At 35.1% G+C, this 12,990-nt stretch overlaps 4 protein-coding genes across 4 annotated transcripts in view; 2 read left to right on the top strand and 2 right to left on the bottom strand.

Moving 5' to 3' along the window:
• Window positions 1-12,990, top strand: part of LOC136822160 (dynein axonemal heavy chain 10-like) — a 130,405-nt gene that overhangs the window by 60,571 nt on the left and 56,844 nt on the right. The gene's annotated exons all lie outside the window — the stretch shown is intronic.
• Window positions 2,641-3,486, bottom strand: LOC136822686 (uncharacterized). The gene is made up of 2 exons (XM_067078980.1): window positions 3,189-3,486; window positions 2,641-3,014 (listed from the first exon to the last, which is right to left on the bottom strand). The coding sequence occupies exons 1-2, from the start codon at window positions 3,436-3,438 to the stop codon at window positions 2,641-2,643; spliced, it is 624 nt and encodes a 207-aa protein (XP_066935081.1). The 5' UTR covers window positions 3,439-3,486.
• On the top strand, window positions 8,672-9,669 carry LOC136822179 (uncharacterized). The gene is made up of 2 exons (XM_067078425.1): window positions 8,672-8,985; window positions 9,160-9,669. Exons 1-2 carry the CDS (start codon window positions 8,727-8,729, stop codon window positions 9,531-9,533), a joined length of 633 nt encoding a protein of 210 aa, XP_066934526.1. The 5' UTR covers window positions 8,672-8,726; the 3' UTR covers window positions 9,534-9,669.
• On the bottom strand, window positions 11,476-12,914 carry LOC136822084 (uncharacterized). The gene is made up of 3 exons (XM_067078300.1): window positions 12,766-12,914; window positions 12,276-12,500; window positions 11,476-12,101 (listed from the first exon to the last, which is right to left on the bottom strand). The coding sequence occupies exons 1-3, from the start codon at window positions 12,818-12,820 to the stop codon at window positions 11,689-11,691; spliced, it is 693 nt and encodes a 230-aa protein (XP_066934401.1). The 5' UTR covers window positions 12,821-12,914; the 3' UTR covers window positions 11,476-11,688.

Here is a 12,990-nt window from a genome sequence, read left to right as displayed (position 1 = left end):
GGTTTCCCTACCTGGGCTTTTAGGGTCAACCGACGGCTCAAAGGGGCGGCCCTAGGAGTGATTTTTTTCTTTGTCAAAAAATAGTCATGTGACCCCTCATTGGAAAGAGAATTTCATGCAGATTCCAAAAAAGGTCACAAGTAGTGGCTAAAAATGAGGTTATAAAAAGTTATGCCTGCTAAAGAATAATGATTTTGTGATTTTCCCTCTAAAAACACATGTTGAGTATATCAAGCTCTTACAATCATTTACCTATCAAAATCATTAATCTTTGATCAATACTTTTAAAACAATCATACAGAGTTGAGTAAATCAGACTTTTTGTCATAGGATAGCAGTATTTTTTCAAGAGCTCAGTAAGTATATGTATGAAGAAAATGATACTCAATAAAAAGATGACATTCTTGAGCAAGCAAATCCAAATAACTTTAAAAACATTTAAAACCCTCCAAAACAGTCCAAAGAAGTCAAGGTAATTAAACTTGAATAGGCTGATAAAGTCAAACAGCAGAAAACTGAAGCCTTTACTGAAAAGGAAATGGCAAGTTTGAGTGAAGAGTCAAAAAAGTACTCATTATTAGAGACTTTAAAAAAGGCCCATTTACCTCAGAAGAAGAAATTAAGAAGTATGTAAAACTTGGATTATAAACTTAAGATCAAAAGGATGTATAATATGCTAAAATTACATGCTTGTCTTTTCTCTCAAGCGAACAGCTGCAGTCTTTAGTTTGATAAAAGATTATCGCAACCTCTCCACGAAAGAGCATGTTATTGAAAACTTGAGCTCTTAACTGCACGTTGTTGCCCTTAGATAACTATTGGAGATCTTAGAAATGTTACGCGTGGAACTGTTGGTAAGAGGGATGATAGTAAATCACTAAAACTGGAACTCAATTCTCCTTTACAAGGTCAAGGGGATGAAACAGTACAAAAAGACAAAACTTGTGATATCACCTTTTAGCACAAGGGTAATGAGACAAAATGACATTTAGGAGTAGTAGAATTTAAAGTTCAACCATTAAAAGTTTCATACATGACACAAACTGATAAAAGCAGAAACAATTGGGCATTCCCTGAAAAAGCTGAAATAAATAAGACATCTGTCGACCAAGTAATTGCGACTAAAATCAAAGTCCAATATCTTGGAACTGCGAGCAGCTGCAAGGATATAATGTTGTTAAAAATATTTCAATTTCAATTTATTAGATTTAAAATCTAATAGCAAAGGAAGTACCCTTCAAACTCTGTAAAATATCTTTTGGATGAAATCCTTTTATTCTAAACAACATGTTTTCAGTATTAAGGTTTGAGAGGTTGACAGACTTTCTAACTTCAACTGTTCTTGATTAGAGCAATGAAATTTCTTACTTGTCAAATAGCTCCTTTATCCTTACTTAGTTTTTGAATTTTTATAATGATCCTGTAGATTCAAAATGTATAATATCAGTAGAAAATAAGCACTTGTGTTTATTTCATGTAGGTCTTCCAAAAAATGTAATGAAAGCATGAATTAATTACGAAAGTATGAATTTTTAAGACATTACACTGTTACACTAAAAAAGCCTCTCTCAAGAGCAAAATAATGTACTCTACAACCTTATCACTTTATTTTTGCTGCATAGTCATGATGTTTTTCTAAATCTACATTAAATTACCTTTCGAATGAGGGGTAACTTGATAGGTTTTTGAGAATTCTTTTTTTAGGCCACCTAGCAGTGAGATTCCGATGTGGGCGTGGCCATAAAGGCCCGGTAGGGAAGTCAAAAAAAGTTTCTACCCAATTTGTTCTACTTTTTATGAAATTATACATGTTTTGGCACATTTTGAAGGGGTAAACAGTTTATGATTCCAAAAATCCATTTTTAACATAGATCCCTATTAGACGAATGTCAAAAGTAAAATGGATTAGATGTTCATGAAAGTGAAATTTTGAGCCCATAAAAATCAACTCTCTTCTCTAAAGGTTATATTTTACAAAAACCTTTTCGGAGATTTGAGCAGCTAGAAGATCTAAAATTAAAACCAATCAAGGTTAAAATTGATTAAAGTTGGAAGTATCTTCTTAATTTCTTTGAGTACGATCTTCCCTTTTTATGATATTTTTGATAAAAGTTCTTAAATTGAAATGTTAATCGAAGATAAATATTGAAGATAGATTACACCTACTGTTGAAATTTAATGGTAGTGATCCGGGCTGACAACCTCTATTTTTCTGAAGTATTTAATTTTGCATCTTTTGCTACCTCCTTCAAGATTTCAATTTTTTTCTTTTTGGATTTCATATACAAGTGCAACCCTAACTAAGTCTAAAAGAAACCAATCTCGTCTTATTTATTTGGGTGGGGTAAAAAAATAGGGCAGTATGAGTCTTAAAGTACAGATCTACTGTTATAGGACCGACAAGATCGGGTGATCTCATACGATATTAGTGGCCCTTCCTTGGTTAAGCTCGAATCTAATTTTTTCTATAGTATAGATATGAAAGAGAAGTGAGATTTCATGCAAGTTAAAATGTATTTTCACCCATTTATATCTAAGTAAGCTTACAAGATTAAGAAAAAGTTAAAAATTTATAAAAAGTTAGTGGATTGTTCCATTTGGCTTATCCATCTCCAGTCAGTGTTTATTTTCGGTTTTGGTTTAATATTTTGGGCGGATGTTGTAGTATCGTTTGTAGACAACGAGTGTTCTGTTGTAGCTACGGACATTTCTTCGGCGACACCGTGTGACGTTACGGCTGTTGTAGCACTTGACTCCGTAACCATATTTGACACGGACACGGTAACAGGTTCGGACGTATTTTTGGCTGCAGATTCTGCAGTTGAGAGTGAATCGGACAACACATCTTCTGACAACCAAAACTCGGAGACATCGTTTTCGGTAATCACGTCTGACGCAATGACGGCGAGTGTAGCATTTGAGGTTACGGCGGCTTGTTCGGCATTGGTCACGTCTGTTTCTGAATCGGAAGATGACTTTTCTGGAGATTCGTCTTCTGTAAGATGCATCTTCATCTGAAAAAGACGTGAATACATTTTATCAACAAAATGCTTTAACAAGTATTAGTTGACAAATTTTTGGCAAAGATTTCTTGGATCCTTTCCCTTATTATGGACAAATATGACAATTGATGATTTGGTAGGGGCGTATACAATCAAAGAAAAGAACAATAAAGAATTGAAACTTACCACTGTCTTGTTGTTCGACGTCTTGTGAATCTTCTTCTTCATCTTCATGTTCTTCTTCATCAGCTTGTTCTTCTTCATCAGCTTGTTCATCTTCTGGTGCATCTTCCAATTTATTTGCTTCTTCATCACTCATTTCCACTTGGAGAGGTTCATCTTCAGCAATTTCTGCTCCCTTTGTCTCTTCTTCTGTTTCACAGTGAACTGTGTACACCAAGAAGGAGACAAGTAATAAAGCTTTCCAAATCTTCATATTTGTGAGTGATTGTATGTTCTTCTTAAGCAAATGAACTTAAAGATGATTTTCTATATTTTGGTAGCCCTTTTATATCTTTAGGACATGAGGAAGTTCGTCTAAGTCTTAAATATTTCATACACGATAATGGTTTATTTACGACTTTCTACGAAATTTCCTGCCCAATTTGCACGAGAAGATTATTTGTAGAAGTTTGTCATTGGTCGAAAAAAATTAAGTTGAAAGTAAGGTAGAAGGCACTTCTTATTCTTTTGATTTTTCCGCTTCTTCTCGATCCGTCTCTTTATTTCTTGAAAACATACGAATGCAATCGAGTACTATTTTAGAAGTCTTTCGTATGACTCGTTTGGGAGGAGGGGGGAACCCACCCACCACCTTGCACCACACCATCTACTTTTATGCTACGGCCGTTTGATCCATATTAGCAACTGCTTCCAGTGGTTCTATTGGACCAGATCTTTTTTACGTATGGGCTTTGGATTTGTCTTCTACTTTCTGATAATGGGATTAATTAAATAAATATGAGGGTTTTAATAAGCTACTCGCTAAATTTGCATTTTAGTCAAAAGTTCATGATGGCGGACTTAAAATATTATTTTATTTTTAGTGGAACTTGAGTAGAATCTTGCTAAAAACTTTTTTGTAGAGATACATCTCCTTCTGGTAAAATTTAATACATATTATATTACACGTTTTTTTATATGAACATTCAAAATCTTTTAAGCCTTTGCATGTTCTTAACTCTTTGAGTTTTAAACCTATAACATGTTCTTATTTTCCCATTTTCTGTGTTTTAGAGTCTGCAAAGTCTTAAAATGTTCTCAACTTGTTCTTAACATTTTGGCCATCGAAGTCTTGTGTTCTTATTTAGTTTGTTTTATAAAAAAAACATGTACATGGGTTACAAACGACTCCAGTCTAGTGCTGCAATGGTTTGTATTCAGGTTTCCTAGAAGGAGATGAATCTCTATAAATGGGAAGAATGTTCATGCTAAAAAGAAAAGGAAAATATACATAGAGATATTCGGATGCAATAATGTTTTACTGTTTCTCTCTGTTATCGAGCTGAATATTTTCTGAAAATGGGGCAATAAGGAAGGAATTCTCTGCAATTTATTTACATTATATTGAATATCATTTTAATTAAAGTTTTTACGACTATATTTTGAATTTCCGTTTAACATAGTTTCTATAGGGGTCAAGACCCTCCTTAGGTAAGAGGACCCACCTTAAGTGCTAACCCACCCTTAGGAAATTCATTTAAAAATTCACACCCTCCCCTTAGAAAATGAGTATAAATGAAAAAATTGAAATTTCGCATAATTCAAGGAAGATCCCCCTTATCTAAGAAGACTCCCTCTTAGGTAGGAAGACCCCCCTCAACTGGCAACCCTCCCTTAGGAAAGTCATACTTTTAACTCCCCCCTTGCTTTTGGTTCATCAAAACCCAAGACCCCCCTAAATGTAGGGGGGGTAGAAACTATGTTTAAATTGCTATCTTTTTTTTCCAATGGCATCTTCCTGATATCTACTTGTGGTTAAGCCTGGTTCAAGCTTTATTTTCGAAAATTTATTACTATTCCGTGCTCAGTATATTTGTCCAAGACTTTGATGAGCCGCACTAACCCTACATAGAGAATAGCAAATTCAATGCTGTGAATTTGGGCTACTATGAGTTTTAATTTGGTTGGACGAACGACGACCTCCTCAGTAATGGCTTGTAAATATTGGACCTCTAATAACCTACACTACAGTGAAGTTACTAGAGAAGTTCAACCTAGCTACTTTGCGGAAATAACATTAATAAAACTCCCGGTTAATAAAAAAACATAACTTCCAGTGAATGTTTTTTTGTTGCCTACAGATTTTTTTAGTCACCAATAAAGTTAACTGTAAAAACTTCCAAAGGCCAAAATATTTATTTTGTCACTGCATGACGTGTGTTACACTAAAATACCGACACTTTTTCTTCTTACACCGAAGCATCGACTGAAAAAGGCCAATACCGACATACCGATAAAATCTGAACCCTTTCTGTGCCACTGTCTAGATAAGTCGACAAGAGAATTTTCGATTTCTTTGACGATGTCGGCATTTGCCGACAAGAGAGATGTCGACCTATTTGCCAGAGTTTTTTTTAACTCTGTGGTTGCTCATGTCGGCATAAACGGCAAGTAGGTCGAACCTTCATTTATTTCCGTGGCAAATAGGTCATAAGCTAAATTTTCTGCTTGAGGTATGTATTACAGGCTAGATTTGGGCTGGGTTTGAATCCAAACCTATGAATACTGTTGAATATTTCAGGATGATTTTCCCAAAGAACTAAGAATGAAATTTTGCGTTTATGTGATTAATATCTCTACAAAAAGATCCCACTATAAGGAAGAATGACAGAAAAGGAAAATATCGAATCGGATGCAATAATTTCATACTGCTAATTGAGTGAATGTTTTCTTCGAATGGTTCAATAAGGAAGGAATTCTCTGCACTATAAGTGACATATATTAAATATGATTTTAATGAAAGTTTTACGACTATATTTAAAATTTCCGTTTAAATTAATATGTTGTTTGGTAATGACATCTTCCTGATAGACAACAGTAGCAAGTCGGTTTCAAAGTTTCGAAAGTTTCTTTAAACGTGATAAAGCGTGGGTGAATGTTGTGATGATTATCCTTCTAATGATTATTACTGCTAATGGGTTAATTTTGCAGAAAATATTAAACACTTCCTACATACAGCTCGTACCATACTGCAAAGTTTCAAGACGAAGGCTAGAGTTGAATTTTTAACTATTCCTAAGCAAGCCAGTAAGAAAGTAAAGCCAGAAAACTTTCTTAATTTTCGGAACGGCGGATAAATCTAGCGTATTTTAGACGGGAAATAAGGGGTCTTCATTTCCCATCCATAATTTCCCCTCTCTAGCCCCTTCGGGCTTTAAACTGAATAGCTCAAACTCTCTGGTTCGAAACTCTAGAGGTGATTGCTTACTCAAATAGAATTTTTTCTTCCATACTCTTAGGTGCCAAATAAACGGGGGGGGGGGGGGTTGGAGAAAATTTTCAAATTAAATAAACGGGGGGACCTAATTACCGGGGGGGTTGGAAAATGGACCTTTTAAAACCCTAAAAGGGTCAAAATAGACTAAATCCATCCCACCAACACAAGGAAAAAGTCTGTGTCCCCATGGTTTCTTTTTTTGTTTCATTGGACAAATAAAAGTGAGGGAAATACCTAAAGACCCGCTGATTTTGTCCCCGGGACAAAAGTGAAAGAAAAATGGGGTGGAGACACGAGAGAACGTTCCAGGTTGATGGGATGGAGCATGTTGCATTGCATCAACGCAAAAAAAAAACTTCTTATGTCCCCAAGCCCTTAGAGCTAGTTTATGCAAAAGGTACTAAAGAAATTTATCCAAAAATAAGCACGACGGAAACAGTTTTATCTAATTATAATTAATATTGGCTGATAAATTATGAAGGAATGATTGAGACTATTTTCGGTTACTACTTAATACTTCCTTCATAAAAACACATAATTAAAATGACGAAAATAATCATTTTTTAACGAGAGCATCTTTTTTTTATATTTGATAACACTGAAACAAATTATTTGAACGTGTTGTAATTATAAAGACCCATCCCACACAAATTTATGTCAACTCAAGCGGAATTGATGATTTTCACAGAATTGGTAATTTCGAGATCCGATTTCTTTCTTGATAATTAATTTATGACTCGGATAGTTTATTTTTGATTCATCCTACAGTATCCCATTCTTTTTCTTAAGGAAAATATACCATTTTAACGGAATCGGAAATTTCGATACACGATTTTTTTATTAGAACATCCAAAATTTTTTAAGCCATCCCATCGGATGCTCTTAACTTTTTGAGTTTTAGGCCTAAATATGTTCTTAACATGTTCTTATTCTCGACTCAACAAAAATTTTGAATTTTGGGACCTGGGGACGAGTTTTTCGCCAAAGCGAGGCTAAAACTTGGGTCAGCCTGGAGACTTCAAAAATTGTTTGATTTGGCTGAAATTTTGCACACTTGTTCCTTGGGTGAATATCTAGGGTGTTTTTTTCATTTTTCAAAAATTTTGATTTTTGGGGCCTGGGGACGAGTTTTTCGCTTCTCCGAAGTAATTTATTTTTGAAAGGCTCTGAGGACGAGGACACTATTCTAAAGACACTATTTTAACGTATATAAAAAAAATGAAAAATGAAGATAAAAATAACCCCAGGTAATCACCAAAGGAACAAATGTACCAAATTTCAGCCAAAACAGACAAAGTTATAATATTTGCTACCTAATACTAAATATTTGAAATGTTACAATTGGGCTTTCGAATAAAAAAATATCTGAAGTTGAGCCCAGTGCGGTGCACACGTTCGACTATTTGGACCATTTTGTGAATACTTTTGACCATTTTCCTAAGAAATAGGGTGTTTTTGAGTCCACAAAGCCTTAAAATGTTCTTAACTTGTTCTTAACATTTTGGCCAGCGAAGCCTCTTATATTCTTATATGGATTGTTCTTATAAAAAGTACCATTAGAGATAATAAATAATTTTCTTTTTAACTGCCCGACTTGTGAAATAAAACCCACATCACAATGTTGACCAAACTGGAATTTGGTATAAAGTAGTGGCTCCGAATGACTCAGATTATTTGCATGACCAAATCATATTGAAATGTCTCACTATAATTAAAAGATTGTTTTTCGCATTTGAAATAATTGATAATCGTGAGATATAAAACTAAAATTTTGGCAAGGAGGAAAGAAATAAGAACAACTCAAAGAAGTACAATTTTTTAAAAACAACAGGCTAATTTTTAGAATAATAAAGCTACAACAGAAATTGCAAATCGTGATATCATTAAACAAGGTGGAAATTAATTCATACCCAAAGTTAGATGACATCAGCTCCAGCTTTTGTAAAGTTAAAAAAAATTGAAAACAGGTTATAGGGTGACTCATCTGATAATTTGTGCAATGATCTTCCTCTTCTTAATACTATCATTAAAACGAAGTTTACTCTGTATATGGAAGCCATCGTTATCTCGCTTCAAAATAAAATAATTCCCTCGTATGCAATTTTACAGGAAATTTAAAATAAAGTCATAAATAAGCCATTAATTATCATTAGTAAAATATAAAAAATTCGACCATATTTGTCACACTTCCTCGTGTCCTAAACTGTATAAAAGAGCTGCTAAAATTCTGAAAATCATCTTCAAAGTTCATTTGCTTAAAGAAGAACACACAATCACTCACAAAGATGAAGATTTGGAAGGCTTTGTTACTCGTCTCCTTCTTGGTGTACACAGTTCACTGTGAAACAGAAGAAGAGACAAAGGAAGCAGAAATTGCTGAAGATGAGCCTCTCCAAGTGGAAATGAGTGATGAAGAAGCAAATAAATTGGAAGATGCACCAGAAGAAGAACAAAAAGACGAAGAAGAATCTGATGAACAAGCTGATGAAGAAGAACATGAAGATGAAGAAGAAGATTCACAAGACGTCGAACAACAAGACAGTGGTAAGTTTCAATTCTTTATTTTTCTTCTCTTTGATTGTATACGCCCCTACCAAATCATCACCTTTCATGTTTGTCTATAATAAGGGAGAGGATCCAAGAAATCTTTGCCGAAAATTTGTCAACTAATACTTGTTAAAGCATTTTGTTGATAAAATGTATTCTCGTCTTTTTCAGATGAAGATGCATCTTACAGAAGACGAATCTCCAGAAAAGTCATCTTCCGATTCAGAAACAGACGTGACCAATGCCGAACAAGCCGCCGTAACCTCAAATGCTACACTCGCCGTCATTGCGTCAGACGTGATTACCGAAAACGATGTCTCCGAGTTTTGGTTGTCAGAAAATGTGTTGTCCGATTCACTCTCAACTGCAGAATCTGCAGCCAATCCTACGTCCGAACCTGTTACCGTGTCCGTGTCAAATATGGTTACGGAGTCAAGTGCTACAACAGCCGTAACGTCACACGATGTCGGCGAAGAAATGTCCGTAGCTACAACAGAACACTTGTTGTCTACAAACGATACTACAACATCCGCCCAAAATATTAAACCAAAACCGAAAATAAACACTGATTGGAGATGGATAAGCCCTGTGGAACAATCCTTATATTTTTTAATAAATTTCAAACTCTCTTGTAAGCTTACATAGATTTTATTTGGAAAAAAGATTCTTATTTTTGCATAACTCGATTGTTCTTATCTTATGCCAAGTAAAATGAAAAGAATAAATTAGAAAGCTTTACGTTTGAGAGCATCTCTTATATCCTCCTTTTAGCACCACTGTCTATTGGGCTTTTCCAGAAATTTTCCGTACATGGGGGTGGAGGATATAGTGTCCAGGGGGTAGTGAAAAATTTACAAAATTTGCTCTCCGTAGGGGGGGGGGTAAACTTGCTCTGTTTGGGGGTAATTTTGCTCGGTTTGTGGGTTATTTTGAATGTCCAGGGTGTCAACTGATGCTTGTCCGGGGGGTCAGACCTACTATCCGAGGGTCGAAATCACAATGTCCGGGGGTAAATGTTATATCCTCCATCCCCCCCAAAAAAAAAAATCTGGAAAAGCCCAATAAAGTGCAGTCCTCTAATATAAACACTGCACCTAAATTTTGATTTTCAAAATAATAGTTGCATGTTTGGGTACGATGCAAACCCCCACTAGAGTTCTTAGGTTTTAAAGTGAGAACCGCTATTTTTTATGGATATCGACCCATGAATCGATCAAATTCTTAGAATAGACGTTCTTCTATATAAGGAACTTTAACTTGTCTCCGAGCCTAAAGTGCCTCATGTTTTCAGAGAATTTTAGCCTCAAAGTTCCTTATCAAGTTCCCTTTTACTTAGCCCGGGGGCCACTTATAACTTTTTTATAGACTGGATGGCGCTGATAAGTGGCCCAGTGTAATTTAGCAGGCTACATTTTTTGGCTTTGCTTCAGGCGGTAGAAAATTTATGCCACTAGATCCAGTCCCTATTTAGAGAAAACAAACAAAAGCATGACCAATGAACCAATTTTTTTCAAATTTTGGAGGTATTTGTTTTTATTATAGTTTCATAAAATTTGATGAGGTTTTAGAACATATTGTATTGTTTTGGTTTTTAATGATTTTTGCAAACAAAAATTGAAAAATTCAAGATGGCCAAATCCCCTAGTCTACTTCACTGGACTTCACTGGCCATCATAATCATCAGATAAAGCAAAGTTAAGTCAGAAGTAGACTCTAGTCTAGCTTTAACTTAGCTGCTAAGTTTGGACTGAATTGAAGATTTGTTAAACAATTGGATACAATACAAAAAAATATGTTTATTGAACGTGTTGTTTCATCAATATTTCATAATGAAACATGAAAGCTGAAAATAAAATTATTAATTAAATTCGAATCAATTTTTCTCCATTTGTCCCAGGGACAAAATCAGCGTCTTTGTCTTTTGGGTGTTTCCCTCAAAAAATGAAACCATGGGCCACTCACTTTTTTTCTTGTGTTGGTGTGATAGAGCATGTTGCATTGCACCAACGCGAAAGAAACTTCTCGTGTCCCCAAGCCTTTACTGTCAAGGTTTTAATTTTTTCAAATTTTAGTGACACATGCAAATCTACCTCAGATTCGATATCTATCAAAGTTCCAATTAGGGATTAGGCCCGGGAAAACTTTTTATGACCAAATTAGTGACGCCATAGGCAAAATTGCAAGGGAAAATAAGGGGCAGAAAAATATTTGATTTTGAAAAGTCAAAATAAACGAAAGAGCATAAAATTCTGAGCAAAAAATGTATTACTGCAACTCTCTGACTAAAACACAGAAAGAAATACAGCCGCTTTAAGACCAACTAACTGTCAGCTCTACTGTGATTTGACGTCAAATCTCGTCTCGACCCCAGGCTCGGCCCCCTACTATGTGTCTCTAGACCTGAAACAAACCAAGTTATTATGCGATCTGAATGTCTAAATGTTAATTTCAAGAAATGAGTCAGTATATTTTTTTAACACGTGCAGATAAGTTTCTTTTTGCTTTTATTTTTTTTTAACATTGAAAATTTACAATAGAGGTAAAAACAAAAATACTATGACAATGAAAAATAGGTTAATAAAGTTGTTCATAGAAAATATAATTGAATTAAAAATTATACAAAGACAAATTTCCGTTTTCCGATTTGGGTGAAAAGTTCCGACGTTGATTTAAGAACAGGTGGGTCATTCTGTTTAGTATTTAACGACCGTAATGCTTGTTGATGAAATGGAATCCAGCAAATCGGCGTTGGGTTGAACGTCTGACGACACGTCTATTGCATTTGACGACGTCTTTGCTGTTGAAGCAACGAACCTTGGTGTATCTACGGCGACCATAACCGTAAATGTATACATAGCATCTTTGAATGTAGGAAGCGCTGCAGAATTGGCAAGTTCTGGTGACGCGGTATAAGCAGTATTTTGTTCGACGGTAACGGATACAGCGTCTTCTGTATTTATCTTTCTTGACGCAAACTGGGCGACTGTAGTAACATTTGTACGATCTTCGAGCGACTTGGTTTTTGCAACTGTTCTTGGTCAATCGATTTTTGTATCGGAATAATAATTTGGTTGACTTCAATTTTCGTCTTGGTCGATGGCTGGCATCTTCGTCTAAAAACAATGAATAATAACATTAGAATATGAATGCAAATATTTGATTTCTTCATGGACAGGGAAACCCAAATCTTTGATCTAGCACTCGCATGATTATAGCTTATTCAGAGCAGCGCTCTTCATTTTGATTAAAGGGAGATGTATAAACCAAGTTTGAAAGAGATTTCATACCATTAGTTTCTTCAACAGCATCTTCTTGATCTTCTTGTTCACCAGCTTCTTGTGGAGAAGTTTCTTCTTCATCTTGTTCTGGTAGTTCATCTTGTTCTTCTTGATCTTCTTCTTCATTTTCATCTTCACTCGTTTCTTCGTCAGCTGCTACTTCTTCTTTCGTTTCTTCAACAGCATCTTCCACCTGTGCTGGTTCTGCTTTTGGTTCATCTTGTGTCTCTTCACCTAGGAATGATAGAATTTTTATTTTACATTTTCATCCAGGCAGTCTTAAGACCCTCTTTCAGTGTGATTTTAACTTTTTTGTGTTTCTCACCTGCTATCTATGGGATATTGAAGAAGCTTTTATCCCTTCTTGTCCCGAAGCCTGGTTAGATAAAGCTCTTACATTGTCGTGCAAATCTGATCGCATCATTCTCCAGAACTATGTTGTTAGTAATGTTATTTTGAAGTAAGCTGGGAGGATAAAGTATGCATAAAGTTTACTTACAGTGAACTGCGTACACCAAGAAGGAGACGAGTAACAAAGCCTTCCAAATCTTCATCTTTGTGAGTGATTGTGTGTTCTTCTTAAGCAAATGAACTTTGAAGATGATTTTCTGAATTTTGGTAGCCCTTTTATACCCTTGCAGCACGAGGAAGTCAATTATCAGAAAATTGGTCATTGGTTTTATTATGCATCAACTTAAAAGTCGTTAGACAACCCATTGATTTA

The sequence above is a fragment of the Clytia hemisphaerica genome, unplaced genomic scaffold, assembly GCF_902728285.1.
Source record: "Clytia hemisphaerica strain Z4C2 unplaced genomic scaffold, Clytia hemisphaerica genome assembly, whole genome shotgun sequence".
Taxonomy (NCBI): Eukaryota; Metazoa; Cnidaria; class Hydrozoa; order Leptothecata; family Clytiidae; genus Clytia; species Clytia hemisphaerica.
The sequence above is the reverse complement of the archived record's forward strand: the minus strand, read 5'-3'. Positions and strand labels throughout refer to the sequence as shown.